The 16,940-nt window shown below is 35.3% G+C and overlaps 1 protein-coding gene across 2 annotated transcripts in view; it reads right to left on the bottom strand.

The window, feature by feature from the left end:
* The window catches only part of LOC145249594 (uncharacterized), a 38,821-nt gene extending 24,582 nt beyond the window's left edge, over nt 1–14,239 (bottom strand). For both annotated transcript variants that reach the window (XM_080111303.1, XM_080111302.1), the window contains exons 1-2: nt 14,094–14,239; nt 1,961–2,145 (exon numbers count right to left, since the gene is read on the bottom strand). In XM_080111303.1, coding sequence (XP_079967429.1) covers nt 1,961–2,145; nt 14,094–14,183 — 275 coding nt within the window. In that variant the 5' untranslated portion in view covers nt 14,184–14,239. The remainder of the gene's footprint in view (nt 1–1,960; nt 2,146–14,093) is intronic.
* Nucleotides 14,240–16,940: the final 2,701 nt, after the last annotated feature.

Genomic DNA, 16,940 nt, shown 5'->3' with positions numbered 1-16,940 from the left:
GATACAATTACCGATTCCATACTAAATTCCCGATTCCGATTCTTTATAAAACTCTAAATATTCAACTATATAGTTGCATTTTTTTTTTTATCTGATTACAGTAAAAACACATGTTATATGTGCAAATATTTTCCGAAACGTAAAAATATACATGTGGGAGATGATCTATCAATTTTTTGTTTCAGTGGTCATTTAAAATCAATAAATATATATTATTTTATCATTATAACCAGCAATGGAAGAGTTTGCTTTAAACAAATTCAAATAAAAAAGACAATTAAAAGAATCGTTTTGGCATCGGAAAATTGGTACAATTTTTAACAATACCCTCAAATATTCTGATTTTTCCAATTTCCGATTAATCGTCCCAATGCTAGTAAAAATGTTTTAGATTTAGCACACTGAAGGTATAATTTTAACACTTTTAGGTTGATTAAACAAGTTACCGTGGGATTGCTTCCATACAAACTATAACAAGATCATCAACAAAGTCAATGTCAACAAATACTTAGGAGAGTAAAAAATGAATTCTGGGTTTCGGCAGTCTTGTAACTTTCACTTCTCTTATTTTTCCATGCATTATTTTGTCCATGCATTCGTCTTAGCACTCCATGAGTAATGTTTCTGGCAAAGGAGGAAGAATTACTATTTTCTGGGTCGAAATCTATCCATCTTAAATTTATTGTTGGCTATTTTTTTTACCTTGAATTGTTTTTTCATTTTTTTTTTTTTTAGCTCCTTATTTCAAGTGAATTCATGCCTTGTCTGGAATGCTTTCCATATATATAAAAAAAAAAAACCTGTGCTTAAGAAGCAATCAAATTTTGCTCATTCCAGTCATTATTTTCAATCCTCTCATAATAGTTTTTGTCATTCAACTAACAATCTATCCATCTCGTTAATCCTTATCCTCAAGTGGCTTTTAATCATGACAAATGGTGACACATTAGTAAAAAAAAAAAAAATAAATAAAAGTTTTTAAGTTTACATACAAGGTGCCTTCAATAAGTTTCCAGACTTTTTTGTACAGGCATTTAAAATTGTTGTGGTCTCTTAAAAATTTTGTGTTATTGCTATACATCTTATGAGATGACTGCCCAATTTTTATGATTTCAGTTTCAAATGAACAGCTACAGCAGGAATTGGAATACACCCTACTAAAGCCTGATTGTCACAGCTGGTGAATTTAAAAAATGCAACTTGGATGCGAGGACACTTTAGAAGAATGATATGTAATAAAATTCTGTTTGAAACTTGGTAAAAATGCCACAGAAACGTATGGAATGCTTTAGACTGCTTTTGGACCACTTTGCATAAATCAAGCATCAGTTTTGGAGTGGCATAAGAGATTCAAGGAAGGCAGAGAGTCTGAGGGATGATAGGTGTGGGAGGGGTAAGGAAGTCAGAACACTAGAGTTGATTAGCAAAATAAAGAATTTCATGGATAAGGACCACCATGTGTCTACAGAGACAATAAGTACAGAGTTTGATGTCAGTGTGGGAACTGTACACACAATTATTTGCGAGGAACTGAAGATGTGGAAGATTTGCAGAAAGTTTGTCCCAAGGTTGCCCAGAGAAGATCACAGACTATTTGACAAAGATGGGCATCAAGATAGTCGCTCCCTCTCTATAGTCTAGACATTGCTCCCTGTGGCTTTTGGTTATTTCTTAAGCTCAAGGAAAACCTTAGAAGCTGTCGTTATGAGACAATTGAGGAGATACAAGAGGCTGTGATGAAGATCATTGATACGCTCACACGAGAGGACTTCCATGGGACCTTCCAGAAGTTGTTGGAACGGTACAACAATTGTATTGCAGTCGGAGGAGATTACTTCAGAGGGGACTAGAGTTTCATGTGTGCACTATCAATAAAAGTGCCCATATGAAAAAAGTCTGGAAACTTATTGAAGGTATCTCATATTTATGAAAAATAATTAACAAAAAAATATTTGCTTACTTTTTGATGTCATCATCACTTGGAGTTTTGCTCGTCTTTGCTAAAATAATTTGTTTCTTGGTCATTTCCTTCCCTCTGCGGTTCGGACGATATTTCCTCTGTGGCAAAGGCAGCAGGTAATGATTGTAGACATTCACTAGAACATTCTTATCAAAGGCATCGATGCCTGGTTGATTGATCCCTCTCTGGAAAAAACAAAAAGACAAATTCAGAAAAATAATTTGGATAATTTGGATTTTTTTCTTGTTTTTATTTTTTTATGGAAATCACTCCAGACAAGACATAAAGCCACTTGATGAAAGAAGCTAACAAGAACAAAAGATTATTATCGAAAAGACAGAAGATACCTACTGACCTTAGTCTTGAAAAGACCAAGGTTATAGATAGGAGAAAAAAGTCAGCAGGAAGAGCATTCCACGAGCCGGTTCTTGGAAAGAAGCTATTGAAATAGGAAGCTGTATTACAATAACAGCTAAACAATGGAGACCACTAAACCAACAAGTCAAACAAGCTGGAACAAAAGAAGCAGGGAATAGATCAGACAATTCTGAAGAACATATGCCATAACAGTATTTATCGAAAAAAACTGAGACTAGCAACATCACCTCTATGAAAAAGGTTGCAGAGAAGAAGAAAGGGTGAGGCCAATCAAATTATATGTTTCTGCACCTTTTCAAGAATCTTCAAATGGGATAGATTCGCCACCCCAAATATTTACCATGCACGCACTGGTGAGAACGATCCAAGGCAAGGAATCTTGACCAATGAGAGCAAAAGATGTTAGACAATTAGAAACTTTTGATCAACACTGCTTGCATCACATCCACCGAGTTAGATTGCACCACTTTCTCTCAAACAATACAGTATGTTTCTGCTGAAAAATTAACTCCCTCCGACAAATCATCTTAATGAGATGTCTACTCCAGCTGGGCCACGCCCTTTGCTGTCAATTCATAGAGTTCATCTTCGAAGCAATTGACCCAGCTTCTGTACAAGATTAGAAAAAAACGATGCACTGAACAAAGAAAAATTTAACTGATGACAATTAAAACTGAACCCCCAAATCTACAGAATTCATCATTAGAAGAGCTAGTTGACTTCAAATCGCCGCCGTGAGGGATGCAATAGTAAAGATGAATGAAGCTGTCTCAATCCACTGTAGGGGAATGCTGTTTCAACTACAAAAATCTAAGTGATCAACTTATAATCAAGGGCAATCCAAAAACTCCCTTTTCATTATCTGCTACACCATCGTCTTGGGGAGGCCTCAAGTTTTGACAAGCTTCTGGGCTTGACCTTTACTCCTGATCTTAAATGGAACACGTACATCAAATCTGTTGCCAAGGCCGCTGGAAAAATGGTCGGATCCTTCTATCGATCCAGTAGATATCTCACTGCTGATGCAATTCTCTATCTATATAAGAGCCAGATACGTCCAAGGATGGAATACTGTTGCCACATATGGGCAGGAGCTGCTAGAAAAGACTTGTCCTGCCTTGATAGGGTTCAAAATAGACTTCGTGGCCTGGTGGGAGATGTCCTTTTCTCTTCGCTGCAACCTCTATCTCACAGAAGAGATGTTGCGAGTTTGTCTCTGCTTTAGCGTTATTTTCATGGAAAGTGTTCAACTGAGCTTCAATCTATGGTCCCCCCTCGCCAAACTTTCACAAGAAACACTAGACTAGCTGAAAACATTATCAATAATTTTCCTCACTCTTTATCTGTGCCTAAACCTAAACCTAAACATAGATTCCATGAACAAAGCTTCTTTCTTAGAACTGCACGCCTGTGGAATTGTCTTCCGTTTTCCTGCTTTCCAGCTTTCTATAATATGGTTGTCTTCAAGTCCAACGTGAACAAGTTTCTGATGAGACGTTCCATATAAGTTAACAAATTTACCAAACTTCCATTACTATTGATTACTATATTGTCCTTTTGACTACTCTACACTCTTTAACCCTTATCCTTGAGTGGCCTATCAGCCTTGATAAGTGGTGACGTCTATGTAAAAAATAAAATAAAATAAATAAATAAAATTTCAAGAATTGCTCCACTCACCCTTAATCTTCTATTCATAATGCTGAGTGTTTAGAAAAGGAGAATCAAGTTACATTTTTTAAGTCTTTCGTATGACTTAACCAAGGATTGAACCCAGTCTCCTGGTCCATTAGTGAACACGCTTACCATTATGTCAAATGAGGAGATTCTAAATAACATTAGAAATTCGCCGTGTAAATGCAGGTGTAAATTATTGGTACATGTATTCGATCAATAAATTTTTATCCTTTTTGTCATTTTGTAATCCTATGGAGACTGATTCCCTCAGGCCCCCAACAGAGATTAGATCATTCCTGTAATGAACTCATCCCTGTTGACTGTGGTGTAATGCTGGTTCTAGAAGGTTCACCTACCTAGGATTTGCAATCTTTCTTTGAAAAGGAATTAGTTTATTGCAAATCGCCTGAGGTGCCCTTACCAGGGAATGATGACAGAGCTGCCCAGGCACAATATGCAGGTCAGCGGTGCCACCTTCTCAATCCCACTTTCTGACCCTGGAGTCACAGTTCTTGCAGTGGGAGAGAATTAAATACATCCCCCTCCCATGGAGAACGATTATTTTAGTAGACACATCAATCAGGCCGGTACAATGGTAGTTGCTGTAGTAGTGCTTATCACCTTTCTTAAAGAATGGTACCAACGTTGGATTGCTCCAGTCTCCAAGGATTATTTTGATCTCCTAGACCAGATTGATGATGTGAAGCATGACAAGGCCGAGTATATTTGAGATGTGTTTGAGGATCTCAGCAGATGTTATCTTTATCTGCAACTCTTATTTTTAAAACTTTTGAGAACTGCAATGACTTCAAGCATGGGAGGAGTTTTTTGGCAGTTAAAACAAAATGTTTTCTGCCACATTCCTCCAAATTGTATTTCTATCAAGCAGAATGAGTAGCTTCACAGCATAGTTGTTTGAAGTTATAAGATTTGCTGCAATGAGATGATTTGTTTTTTCAGCAATTTCATCTGTTTGGCTCGAGATCCAATCTTTCTCTTTTCACTCGGTGGTTCTGAACATTTGACATCACGGATCAGAGATTATACTTGACAGTTTGCCAAAGCTCATTTGAGGTAGCATTTTCAGGCTGGTATACCTCAAGATTGCTGAACCGATTGAAGAGTTCCATACAGAATGCATCTTTGCCTTGCTTACTTTTCAGTTTCAAAATATCGTACCTGAGAAGCTTAGCAAATGACTTCACGGATTCCAATACGTGATCGAAACCAAAATATGTTACTGATCCCCAGAACACTTGACAATCAAAGACACTTTATGACCAGCATCATTTAACCAAGTGGATGATTTGGTTAGCTGTGACACCATGGTTGAAGTATCAAGGTGTCAGCAGGAATGTTGAAAACACGTGTTTGATACGGTCATTTGGTTTTCTGCAGCAAAGTTGATTTTCACTATTAGAACATTGGTCTACAATGGCAAATCGTCCAAGAATATGATTGTTGCTAATGCCGCCTGTGCTTGTGTGGATGTCCCAATCACCTGCAATAATTAGAAGATCACAAGAGAGCATGGGATTAATAGTAGCCTGCAAGTTGTAGAATCATCAGTTAAGTGTGAGAGCATAGAGGGCATGATACCAACATCGAGAATCAAATCTTTCAAACAGATATGGGCCAGACAGATGGGGGTAATAAGGAGGGGGGGGGAAGAAGCAGTGCATTGGCATGATCACAACTGTGGTAAAGATACAATGTAAATTTTTAAAAAAGAGGGGGGGGGAGATTCTTCAGGTCTGTCAATAATGTTATTAGATTACCCGGTACTTGTTTAGTTTAAAACATAAAAGAATGAAAATATTGAAAAAAACATATAGATTGTACATACTCGTTATGGAATATAGTCTTCATAAAAAAAAAATTAAAAAATTGGTACTACTACAGTTTATTACCGAAAATGGAGATGCCATTTTGGGGAGGGGGCACCTGTCCTCAAAATAAGAGGGAGAAATCAGTATTTTAAACTATGATCAAAGCATGAAATAAAGAACAAAAAAATTAAATTAGATAATGATTACTTCTGGAAAGAACTAATTACTACATGCCCCAGCATAGTATAAACACCCTCAAACTCCCCATTAAGAACGGCTTTCAAGGTTTGGAGGGGAGTGTTATTCCGAAAGCCGTTCTTAACATGGGGAGGTTGGAGTGTTTATACTACGCTGAGGCACATAGTAATTATTTTTGGAAGTAATCATTATCTAGTTTAAGTTTTTGGCACTTCTACACTATTGGGACGAAATTTTGTAGTCGATAAATGGAGTTTTCAGATAAAAAACAATGGTTTCTACTGATTTTTTTTGTCAATTCTAATAAATTATAGTGGTAGCTTCCAAATTATGCAGTCAAAATTACCTGAATATTACTGAATTATTAAAAAAAAGTTTGTGTTAGCAGGTGAAAAATTACAGCCATCTAGTTGAAATCAAAATGGACAATTTAAACTCTCCTGTGTCTTATGATCATTTTCATCAAATTCTATTTTTTATTTCCTTTAATAAATAATTTTCTACCTTATTGATTTTCGTAATTTTTGGATATAGTCATCTTAAAAATCCGAGAAATATGTAGATACTATTGTTTTCGTGTAAAGTTCAGTTTCACAATTTCTGAAATTTCGTTCTAATAGTGTAGAAGCGACAATTTTTTTTTGTTATTTATTTCATGTTTCAGTCATAGTTTTAAATACTGATTTCTCCCTCTTAATTTAACAACAGGTGCCTCCCAAAAATGGCGATAAACTGTAATAGTACCAAAAAAACAAAAAAACAAAAAAAAAAATCACTGCATTTAATCAAGTAATTTTTTTTGCTTTTTTTTTTTTTTTTTTTTTTTTTTTTTTTTTTTTACAAAGGAAAATCAAATGTTAATGAGATCAATCGTGTCGCAGCTATCTTGCCTATTTCATGGATGAGGAGGAGGACTTAAGGAAAGATAACCCCAATAACTGCTTAAAGTTTGTTAAAATTTAACAAGATTTTGAAGCATGGGCAGAAAAAATACCTAAATAAATATTTTAGTTTTTTTCACATATTTTACAGAGTTTCTGTCCTTTTTTAATCCCTTTTTCATTTTGTCCTTTAGGTAACTCCAACGTGCGCTACAATTTTACCCCCCGCCCTACAGGTAACCGATGTAACTGTAATTTAATTTAATATTAGTCTGAGTGGCAGGCGTTGCCCGGGTGTTTGGAGGTGTGTGTTGAGAAAAAAAAGAAAGTGGTAGTAGGCAGGCAGGCTCGAACCCATGCCGCAAAGGTGGAAAAGAAAGTGAAAGAAAATCTGTCTTAGCCGATGTCTCTGTGACGCGACAGGAAGTCAAAAGCTTTGAAATTAACCGAAGTCAATCCAATGGTGACGATGACTTGCTAAAACGTCAGTGAAAAAAACATCGATCCCTCATTGTACAAAACGGCCAAGTTTAAGATGAAGGAATTAATGTTTTTGGCCAATTTTTTGATATTTGCCGTCCGAAGGACTAAGCTTCAAAACGATAGCAATCTCGTGAAAATCCGTCGCCTCTGTCGAAAGTTTTAGGCAAACATACAAACGTACATTCATTTAAACAGACAGATGAGATTTATATAATAGACTAGCCTGGGTGCCCGGCCATTGCGTGGGTATTTTGAGTTGTGTGTTGAGAAAAAAAAAAAAAAAAAAAGTGATAGTAGGCAGGCAGGCTGAAACCTGTACCGCGAAGGAGGAAAAGAACGTGAAAAAAAAAAGTGACCTCTTTGCTGTTGCATCCATTGTCAAACTGGAAGTGATGTAGGTTTAAATTAAGGCTAGTCAATCGAAAAGAGGGGATGACTTTCAAAAATATTGGTGAAAAAAGCGACCCCACCCCGTAGAAAAGTGCCCAGTTGAGGATGAAGGAATTAATGTTTTTAGCCAATTTTTCAATATTTGTCGTCCGAACAATACCAATCTTGTGAAAATCCATCGCCTCTGTTGAAAGTTTTAGACAGACATGCATATATACATACATTTAAATAGACAGGTGAGATTTATATTATAGACTAGTCTGGGTGCTTGGCGTTGCCCGGGTGTTTGGAGGTGTGTATTGAGCAAAGAAAAAAAAAAAAAGTGATAGTAGGTAGGAAGGCTCGAACCCATACCGCGAAGGAGGAAAAGAATGTGAAAAAAAAAAAATTGACGTCTTTGCTGTTGCGCCCATCGCTAAACCGGAAGTAAAGTAGGTTTAAATTAAAGCTAGACAATCGAAAAGAGGGAACGACTTTCGAAAATATCGTCGAAAAAAGCGACCCCTCTCTGTAGAAAAGTGCCCAGTTGAGAGTGTGGAAAAAAACTAAGGGAATGACCAATGCTAGGAAGGGGTGAAGGTCCGAGAAGGTCGGTTCTACCCTAAGGCGTTTTCGACTGTCATTATACGTTATAGGTGGGAGACACTGGCCCTTGAATATATATTGAACATGCCTTGGGCCAGTGGAGTGGGTTATTGGTGCACACCACTCCATTGGATAGAGTTCTGAGGGGTGCCTATGTTGTCCGTGTTCTGTGATGTTCCCTGTCTGCTCAGTAGTTTCTTATATTGCATCTATTCGAGTTACATGACGTGGTAGGTCGCTAGCAGTACCTCGGTGAGCATTTATCTGTTACCAGTTGCTTGTCGACGTACATGCACCTTTTCAGGTTTGGGCGTGGTATGAGGTATGCTCTGGGCGGGGGTCTCTGCGGGATGCGGGTGTCGTTGGTTCCTTTCGGAGCTTGTCAAACATCTCACCAGAGAGTCAATGCGTCGTATTCCTCCAATTCGCTATTAACTGACTCCTGAGTTGGGGGTCGCGAAATAACGATCATTTCGCATCCTTTATACCGGTCCCATCTTGGACCATCCAGCCCAACTCTGGTCAGAATTAAATTTTCAACAAGGGTGAAGGAATTAATGTTTTTGGCCAATTTTTTGATATTTGTTGTCCGAAGGACCGAGCTTCAAAACAATACCGATCTTGTGAAAATCCGTCACCTCTGTCAAAAGTTTTTGCGAAACATACATACATACATACATTTAAACAGACAGGTGAAATTTATATTATAGATTATCATGCTAACATTTTTACCATTTAAAACAAGCTTCAAATAAATTAATATTTAAAAACAAATTTTTACAGCATACAAAAATAATGAAAATGCAAGACAAAAATTGTGTTTACATTATCAATGTTTAAAAACAACGTTCCTATGTAGTGACGTTTTTGAAGCTGTAGACATACCCATGTTTTTAAAATCTAGCAAAAATCATATAAAAGTTATATTATCCTGAAATTTTCGATATTTATTCATTATTAAATAAACTTACCTAATAATAGTAGGTTTTGTTAAATATATTGGAGGAAATATTTTTTTAGGTGTTTACCCCCCGCCCATATCAGGTTACGAAAACTAAACAAAATAAATGTAGGCCGATAGAAATTTCAACATTTTTTAAAGCCGAAAAGATCAGATAATTAAAAAATAGTTATTTTTATATATATAAAATCCCGTTATTTATATCACTTACCTTAAAGTTGCAAATAAAATTGAACGTAAAATCAATATTATGTTAAAAAAAAAAAAAGAAAATGCTTTTTTCTTGATAATTTTTTTCTTTGTAATATAATTATTTGAATTACAACAAAAGCAGAATTCTAAAAAATAATTATTTTTAAAAAGCTTTAAATGATATTAAATTCAAATATTACACAATATGAAGTAGACACCGCCAAAAATGGCCGAAAAATCAAGTTGTTGTTTTTAAAACGAAATTACATTTATTAAAATCCATTATTTCTGAGTAACTTTTTTTTTCCAGAAAGATAAAACCCTGAATTTTATCATATAGAAAACAGAATAATGTAAAACTTTTTCTACTATTTTTAATTAAATTTTAAATGTTAAATTTTCCCAAAAAGTTAACAATTGACATTTTTTATCTTGCACAAAAAAACGTACATAAATATTTAAAAAAAAAAAAAAGGTTTTTGAAATAATTTATTTATTTGTTGTCTAACTAAGATTTAGGGTGATTTTCTATGAGAATATGCAAAAATATTATAATATAAGTACCTGGATTTCAAATAATTCCACTTATTCATATAGGCAACCAGTTACTTCGCATCGATCTAGACAATGTTTACGTTTGTACTTGATAAAAAGCAAACTATGGAAGACCAAACAGGTAAAAAAAAACTTATTTTTCAGTGACGAAAATTTCAATGTATTATTAACGCTGAGGCTGGCCAGTACCAGATGGGTGACCATTTGTATGAGTTTGGTTTTTAATGTGTATGTGTGTGGGGGCCAGGCTCCCAAAATGGGGGGGGGGATTTAAAGCAGAATAAAAAAAAATTATTTCAGCATGTTTGGTCCACCGTAGTTGAAAGGCGGCAAACGTTTTCAAACGGGATCGAAAAAATGATGCTATTTTTAACACAATATTTATCGAATTTTTTTTTTTTTGTATCGATTCTTCAAAGCATGCCCTGTTTAATAATGGTCATGCATTATTCGGCTCGCTAAAAAAAAATTGTTAATTTATTTATCAAAGATTTTAAAATGGCTTTTTTCGTATAAATATTAAAAAAAATTTTTTTTGTTTTTGCTTAACTTAAATTAATTATTTTACTTAACATATTCCCCGAATTTCACACTTCAAAACTCAAAAGCGGGATAATTAAACACAATATATATATCTGATATTCAGACGTCAAAATAAGGTATGCAAACAATTTTTTTTTTTTTTTTTTAATCTATAATCCTGTCCCTTACAACAACACAATATGTTTTGTTCAGTTTCAGATGATTATTTTAAGCATATTTGGAATCTCCTCAAAACAAGGGGGGGGGGGTTGTAAGCAAAAAATATATATATAAATATCGTTTATGAAAAATAAGTACACTGTTATAAAGTTCATCCTTCTCTTAATAATCGCTGAAAATTTCGTATTGATTGGATAATTACCTGATTTTTGGTAGATTTTTAAAAAGATGGTCCGTCAAAAAGTACTTACCTGCCCCCCCCCAGTCTTGGCGGTGCCTAATATGAAGTTTAAACAAAGATCTTTTTTTATAACAGGTTTCCAATAATAAAACAAGGCCGATAGCCATTAGTCGCATTCTCTCATGTAATGAATGAATGCGTGAATGTAGGATTGACATGAAATTCTTAAAGATAAACTAAAATGACCGAAAAATGGTCTGAAATGACTTAAATAAATAAAAAGTAAATGACTTAGAATGACTTTAATGAACTTAAAGATGAATTGAATGACCTTAAGAATGACTTGAATGCTTAAAAAATAACTGGAATCCTTCAAAAACAACTTGAATGATCTGGAGAATGACTTGAATGGCTTTGAGACCGACTGGTTGTAAAGTGAGTGATCATTTTACATTAAATTAATAGAGAAAAGTGATCCCCCATTTTATATCACAAAGTTACAAACATAAGTACAGCATGTAGTAAGAAAAGATACTACACTTCGATCGTGGCCAAAAGGCCAAGAAAAGCTTAAAAAGCTAAGAATAGCATCTATTAACAACAGACCTTTGATCTTAACCAAAAAGGCCAAGCACAAAAGTGTTACAGACAGACCATCCGACAGACCGACGGAGTGACTTATAGAGTCGTTTGACTCTTGAGATAATAAAAATAGCAAATCCCAAATCGACCAAAAAATAATTCGTTTTGATTTTATTATTTAAATTGATAGAGGGTGATCTGTATTTTTTGTGCCTTTTTTTCAAAAAAGTACGGAGGCCTGTAAGCGACATTATCTTTAAATACATGAGTGTCAACAGAAGACGTTAAAATTAATTTTATTTTATTATCTCTCGTCTGTAGTTTGTTAATAAAAATCTAGGTGCTAGTGCAGAGAGTGATCCGCACTATTTTTTAAATCGTATTTCTAAGTTTAATTAAATTTTTATGATATGTTTTTTTATTCAATTGTAAGGTTGAAGTATAGAATAGGTACAAAACACCCTCCCCTCCCCATGTTAAGAATGGCTTTTTTAAATAATGACGTTATTATTTACGTCCGGATCACTCTCTGCACTAGTACCAAAATCTATTTGTTTTACAAAAGATAAGTCTTATATTGTTTTTTAGCCATAGCAAAAATTAAAAAAAATAAATAAAACGTTACTTCCATTAACCATTATAACGCGAATGCCCATCCATAGAAACTGACACCAACGTAAACAAGTTCTTGATGTGCCGTTCCCCTTAAGTAATCCAATTTACCAAATTTGTACTACTAACAATTAGTACAACATTGTCCCGCTTATTAACCCTTTTCCTCGAGTGGCCTCCGGGCCTTGATAACTGGTGACTTCTTTGTAAAAAAAAAACACACACACACACATACACACGAAATGATGACGTTGCTATTAATGCGTACAATGCTGACGTTTTACACAACGTCGTGGAGATACCTATAGTCCTTTTTTAATTACTTTTTCGTTTAAAGACACTCCTTCCTCGTCTGCGAAATAGGCAATATTGCCGCGATACGATCGATCTCATTAACATTTGATTTTCCTCTGTAAAAAAAATTAAAAAAAAAAACTACTTGATCAAATTAAGTGATTTTTTTAATGAAAATTTTATTCCATAAAGAGTACGTACAATATCACTTTTTTTCTTTTTTTTTCAATATTTTCATTGTTTAATGTCTTGATTAAACTAAACAAGTACTGAGTATTACCCGTTATTATTTTAGAACAATCCGTGTTCTGAATAAGCACCAAAAATTGAGTGAAAATACTGAATAGTTCCTATTTACAATGCCTTCCCCACGGGACAGAGTTAGACACCAGGGTTGTTTCTCTGACGTAGAGAAAAGGAACAAAAATAACATTTGTCTCGGTCGTGAAGAATTTCTCCACCACCGAGGGAACAATAATTGAAGTGCAGCATCTGAAGAACAGATACTACACCTTGATCTTGGCAAAAAAAAAAATACAGAGTAGTTAATAAAGACCAACCATACCATTTAAAAATAACTTTCTCAATAATAACGTTATTATTTCAGCGCGATTCGTAAACTGCAGAAGTATCATTTATTTACCTTAAATACACAGATGTCTATTCTTCCGTAATCATCGCTTCTTGGTTCCGAAAGATTTCTAGTTTTTTGTCGGTTATTCTTCTGGTCATTCATTCTAATGATTTTCAAATTTTTAGATGAACACTAAAATGTAACACGCGGTTTTTATAAATGGAAGTGTTTTTTTAGAATGGCACCCTCTCGCCTCCCTCCGCCTCACCCAATTCAACAGAGATTAGACCATTCTTGTAATGATCTGGTTTGTGATGTAATGCTGGTTTCTGTGCAGTTATAAGAGGTCCATCCTCCCAAGCTTTGCCTTCTCTCTTTGAGAAGGAGTTAGTTTATTATTAACGGCCTGAGGTACCTTTACCGGGGAATGCCGACAGGGCTGCCCAGGCACTTTATGCAGCTCCACGGGGGCACTACGTTCTCATCCCACTTTCCAACACTGGTATCACAGTTCTTGCAGTGGGAGAGAATTGTATCGGAAATGACTCAGAATAAGGTTTCGGTTTTTCGTAACCAACATGTTTGTCGTCATATTATAACATAAAACTTATGCACTTTTGATACCGTGCTGAAATGATAACGTTAATATTTAGAAAGTCATTCTTAACATGGGGGAGGGGAAGGGTGTTTTCTAACTATTTTCTATTTTCACTTAATAATTTAATAAAAAAAAAAAGACATCGTAAAACTTGAATTTAACTTGAAAATACTATTTTTTTAAATAGCGCATAAGCACCAACAATTGTTTTTTGGTTGTTTGTTATTGTTTCATTTTTTAATAAATTTGAAAACGCAAAGCTTTAGAAATTGTTAAAAATCAATCCAACTACACAAAAAGGAAGATAGAAAGTTTGAATCTCGCAAAAAAAAAAAAAAAAAAAAGAGGAGGTTTCTTAACGCAAAGACGCGAACCGGCCTTTTAATATTAACAAACAAAATCATATGCAAAAATTTTGCGAATTATTTCAAGGGCTTAGGCGGTAAATAAAATTTACTTACAAGTTTGAACAGGCGTAAAAGTGTCTCCTTTGATAATAAATTTGGATAATTCCAATCGATATTGGAAATAGACTTTTGATCAACAGCCATTTTGAATAAGGAAAGCGGTAAATAAAACGCGTCTTCTCATTGGTTAAAAAAAATAAGGGGGTCTCTCTCTCTCTCTCTCTCTCTCTCTCTCATCTTTATCATTATTTTATCATTAATTTTAGTACTTGCCGAATAAAGACCCCTTTATACGAGCTTTGCATTACTACAGATGGCTAACACAATAGCAATATTTATATCAAATATATTGTAAAAATATATCATGCTAGATTTTTCAGCTCGTTCAAAACCGGGAAAACAACAATTGACAGAATGAGTGCTTTATGCCAATTTAATGGTTGAATATTGTTAACTTTGTACTCATTTTTACATTAAATACTAATGTTGCAGAGGGGAGCGAACGATAATAAAACCAATCGACCGTACAACTAAGAATATTAGGCACAAGGCAAAGGAAGGTAACAGCAAAGACAAAGAAGAAATGACAAACACAGTTCAGTTAAAAAAGGGCGATAGGAACCGTCCTCTTTTAATTACAGCAAAAGATGAAAGATTGTAAGGCAAAAAAAAAATCAACATAGTGTCAAGATTGTGAGCTGGACGTCAGTGGGCACTGGAAGAGAGGCGTCAGCTGACTACTGAGCTGGATGCCGGTGGGCACTGGAAGGTAGACATCAGCAGGCTACTGAGCTGGACGCCGGTAGGCACTGGAAGGTAGGCATCAGCGGGCTACTGAGCCGGACATCAGTGGGCCATGGAAGATAGGCGTCAGCGGGCTGCTGAGCTGGACATTAGTGGGCTCTGGAAGGTGAGCTAAGGTGGATGTCAGTAGGCACTGGTATGGGTAACTGGACTGCACTAGAAAGAGTAGCTTGATAGTTACTGGCACTAGAACGAGTAACCGGACATTGACAGGCTCTGGAGTGGGTAGCCTGATGTCGACCAGCACTGGAAAGGGTAGCTTGGTGGCTACCAGCACTGGAATGTGTAACCGGACGTTGACAGGATCTGGAATGGGAAGCTGGATGTGGACAGGCACTTGAAAGGGTAGGTTGACGATTACAAGCACTGGTAACCGGACGTTGTATGTGGAAAAATTTGCCGTTATGTCCTGTCGCTTTACAAGAAAAGAGAGAGCGCCAAAAAAACATATATATATATATATTTTTTTTCTTCCTAGATCTTTTTTATTTATAGTTATGTCTCGGAAGTAGAGTGAAAAGCACATCTTATTTTTCTTTTATTAATATTATTTTTTTTCCTTGTACACATGTTTGTGAATTATTCCATGGATTTCTGCCTTTGGATTATTATGGACCATCTTCTTCCAATTACGGAATGTCTTTGGATTTTACTTGTACAAATGGAAATTCTTTTAACTTTCTTGAAGTTTTACATTTGGATTTTACCGTCACTGGATTTTTTATCTTCCACCAGACTATCCATTCATGTGTAATCACCTTTTTCTTTACCATATTCCCTCTGCTTAACTAATTTTGTTTTCTAGTAAGATCTTTGACTTACTGTTTGTTTCATCAAATACTTCTGCATGCAAAATCCGATCCCGCATTTTGCTAATTCCTACCCTCTGATGAGAAGGAGAGTATTTCTTTGAAACTCCGCAGATTAAGGACTATCCATTTATCTAGTGTTTCCTTTTCAGATTAAATATGTTTTTAACTCATTTCAAAGTGTTTTTTAACATATTTTATTAACTGTTTGCTCATATATATATATATATATATTTATATTATATTACAAATGAAGGCACGGTCCTGAACAAATTCATCCACGCAATCCTGAACAATACCGCTGAATTGATGAGTCACGCCACCGAACAATATTGTTGAATCAACACGCCACGTTCCCGAGCAACACCATTGACCAGCATGATACGTCACTAAACAATATCGCCGAATCAACACGCCACCAAACAATATCGTTTAATCAACGCACAGGTTCCCAAGCAACACTGTTGACCGACATGATACGCTACCAAAGAATATTGCCGAATCGACAAACCATATTCCCGAGCAACACCGAACAATCTTGTCAAATCGACACACCACGATATGAAATGCAGTAGCGCAAGACACGTTATCAGAGCAATATTTTTCAACCGCCTCCAAATGACTTATTGGCTTGTTTTTTATAGCCATTGGGCGAAACTTAATCGTCACTCAGGGTAGAATGGATGTAGCTCATTGGTAGACTTTTGATTTTCAATCTAAAGGTTCCGGGTTTGCTTTTCGAAGCAGGTATGCTAAACTCATACACTGGCACACAACTCTTGCGCTTCCATGCATGCTCATCACATGTCCAATGACGGTTATCCCGCAGGTCATAGTTACCAAGATACAAAATAAAATTCAACAATAAAAACAAGAAAGAAGCAAGAAACAACTTTCTAGAAGATAAAATAATTTATTGAAAAAAAAGTAAAAAATAAGAAAATCTAAAATGTTCACTTGCATCTGCAACTTCTTTTTCCCTTTAGCAAAGTTTAACAGACCTTAAGTAACTATAAAAAAAAAAAAACATTGAGAGAGTGAGGAATAGAAGAAGGAAAAAAGGAGAGATGGATAGAAAGAAGTCACTTATTGTGGTGCCTTTTACAATGGTCTACCACATTATCTTTTAACGTGTAGACGAAAATAAGTCAACATAAGTTACTTCCCCTTAGTCATTGCAATATCTTTTTTCGACTTTCGGTAAATAAATCCATGTTAGTTCCTTGTAAATGACGAAAATAAAACCACGAATGTTCAATCAAAGTTCATCTAGCAATTCCCGTAATTT

Source organism: Euprymna scolopes, chromosome 28, assembly GCF_053919585.1.
Source record: "Euprymna scolopes isolate OS-2025 chromosome 28, ASM5391958v1, whole genome shotgun sequence".
NCBI lineage: Eukaryota > Metazoa > Mollusca > Cephalopoda > Sepiida > Sepiolidae > Euprymna > Euprymna scolopes.
Note: the sequence above shows the minus strand (reverse complement) of the source record. Positions and strands in the feature narration are given on the sequence as shown.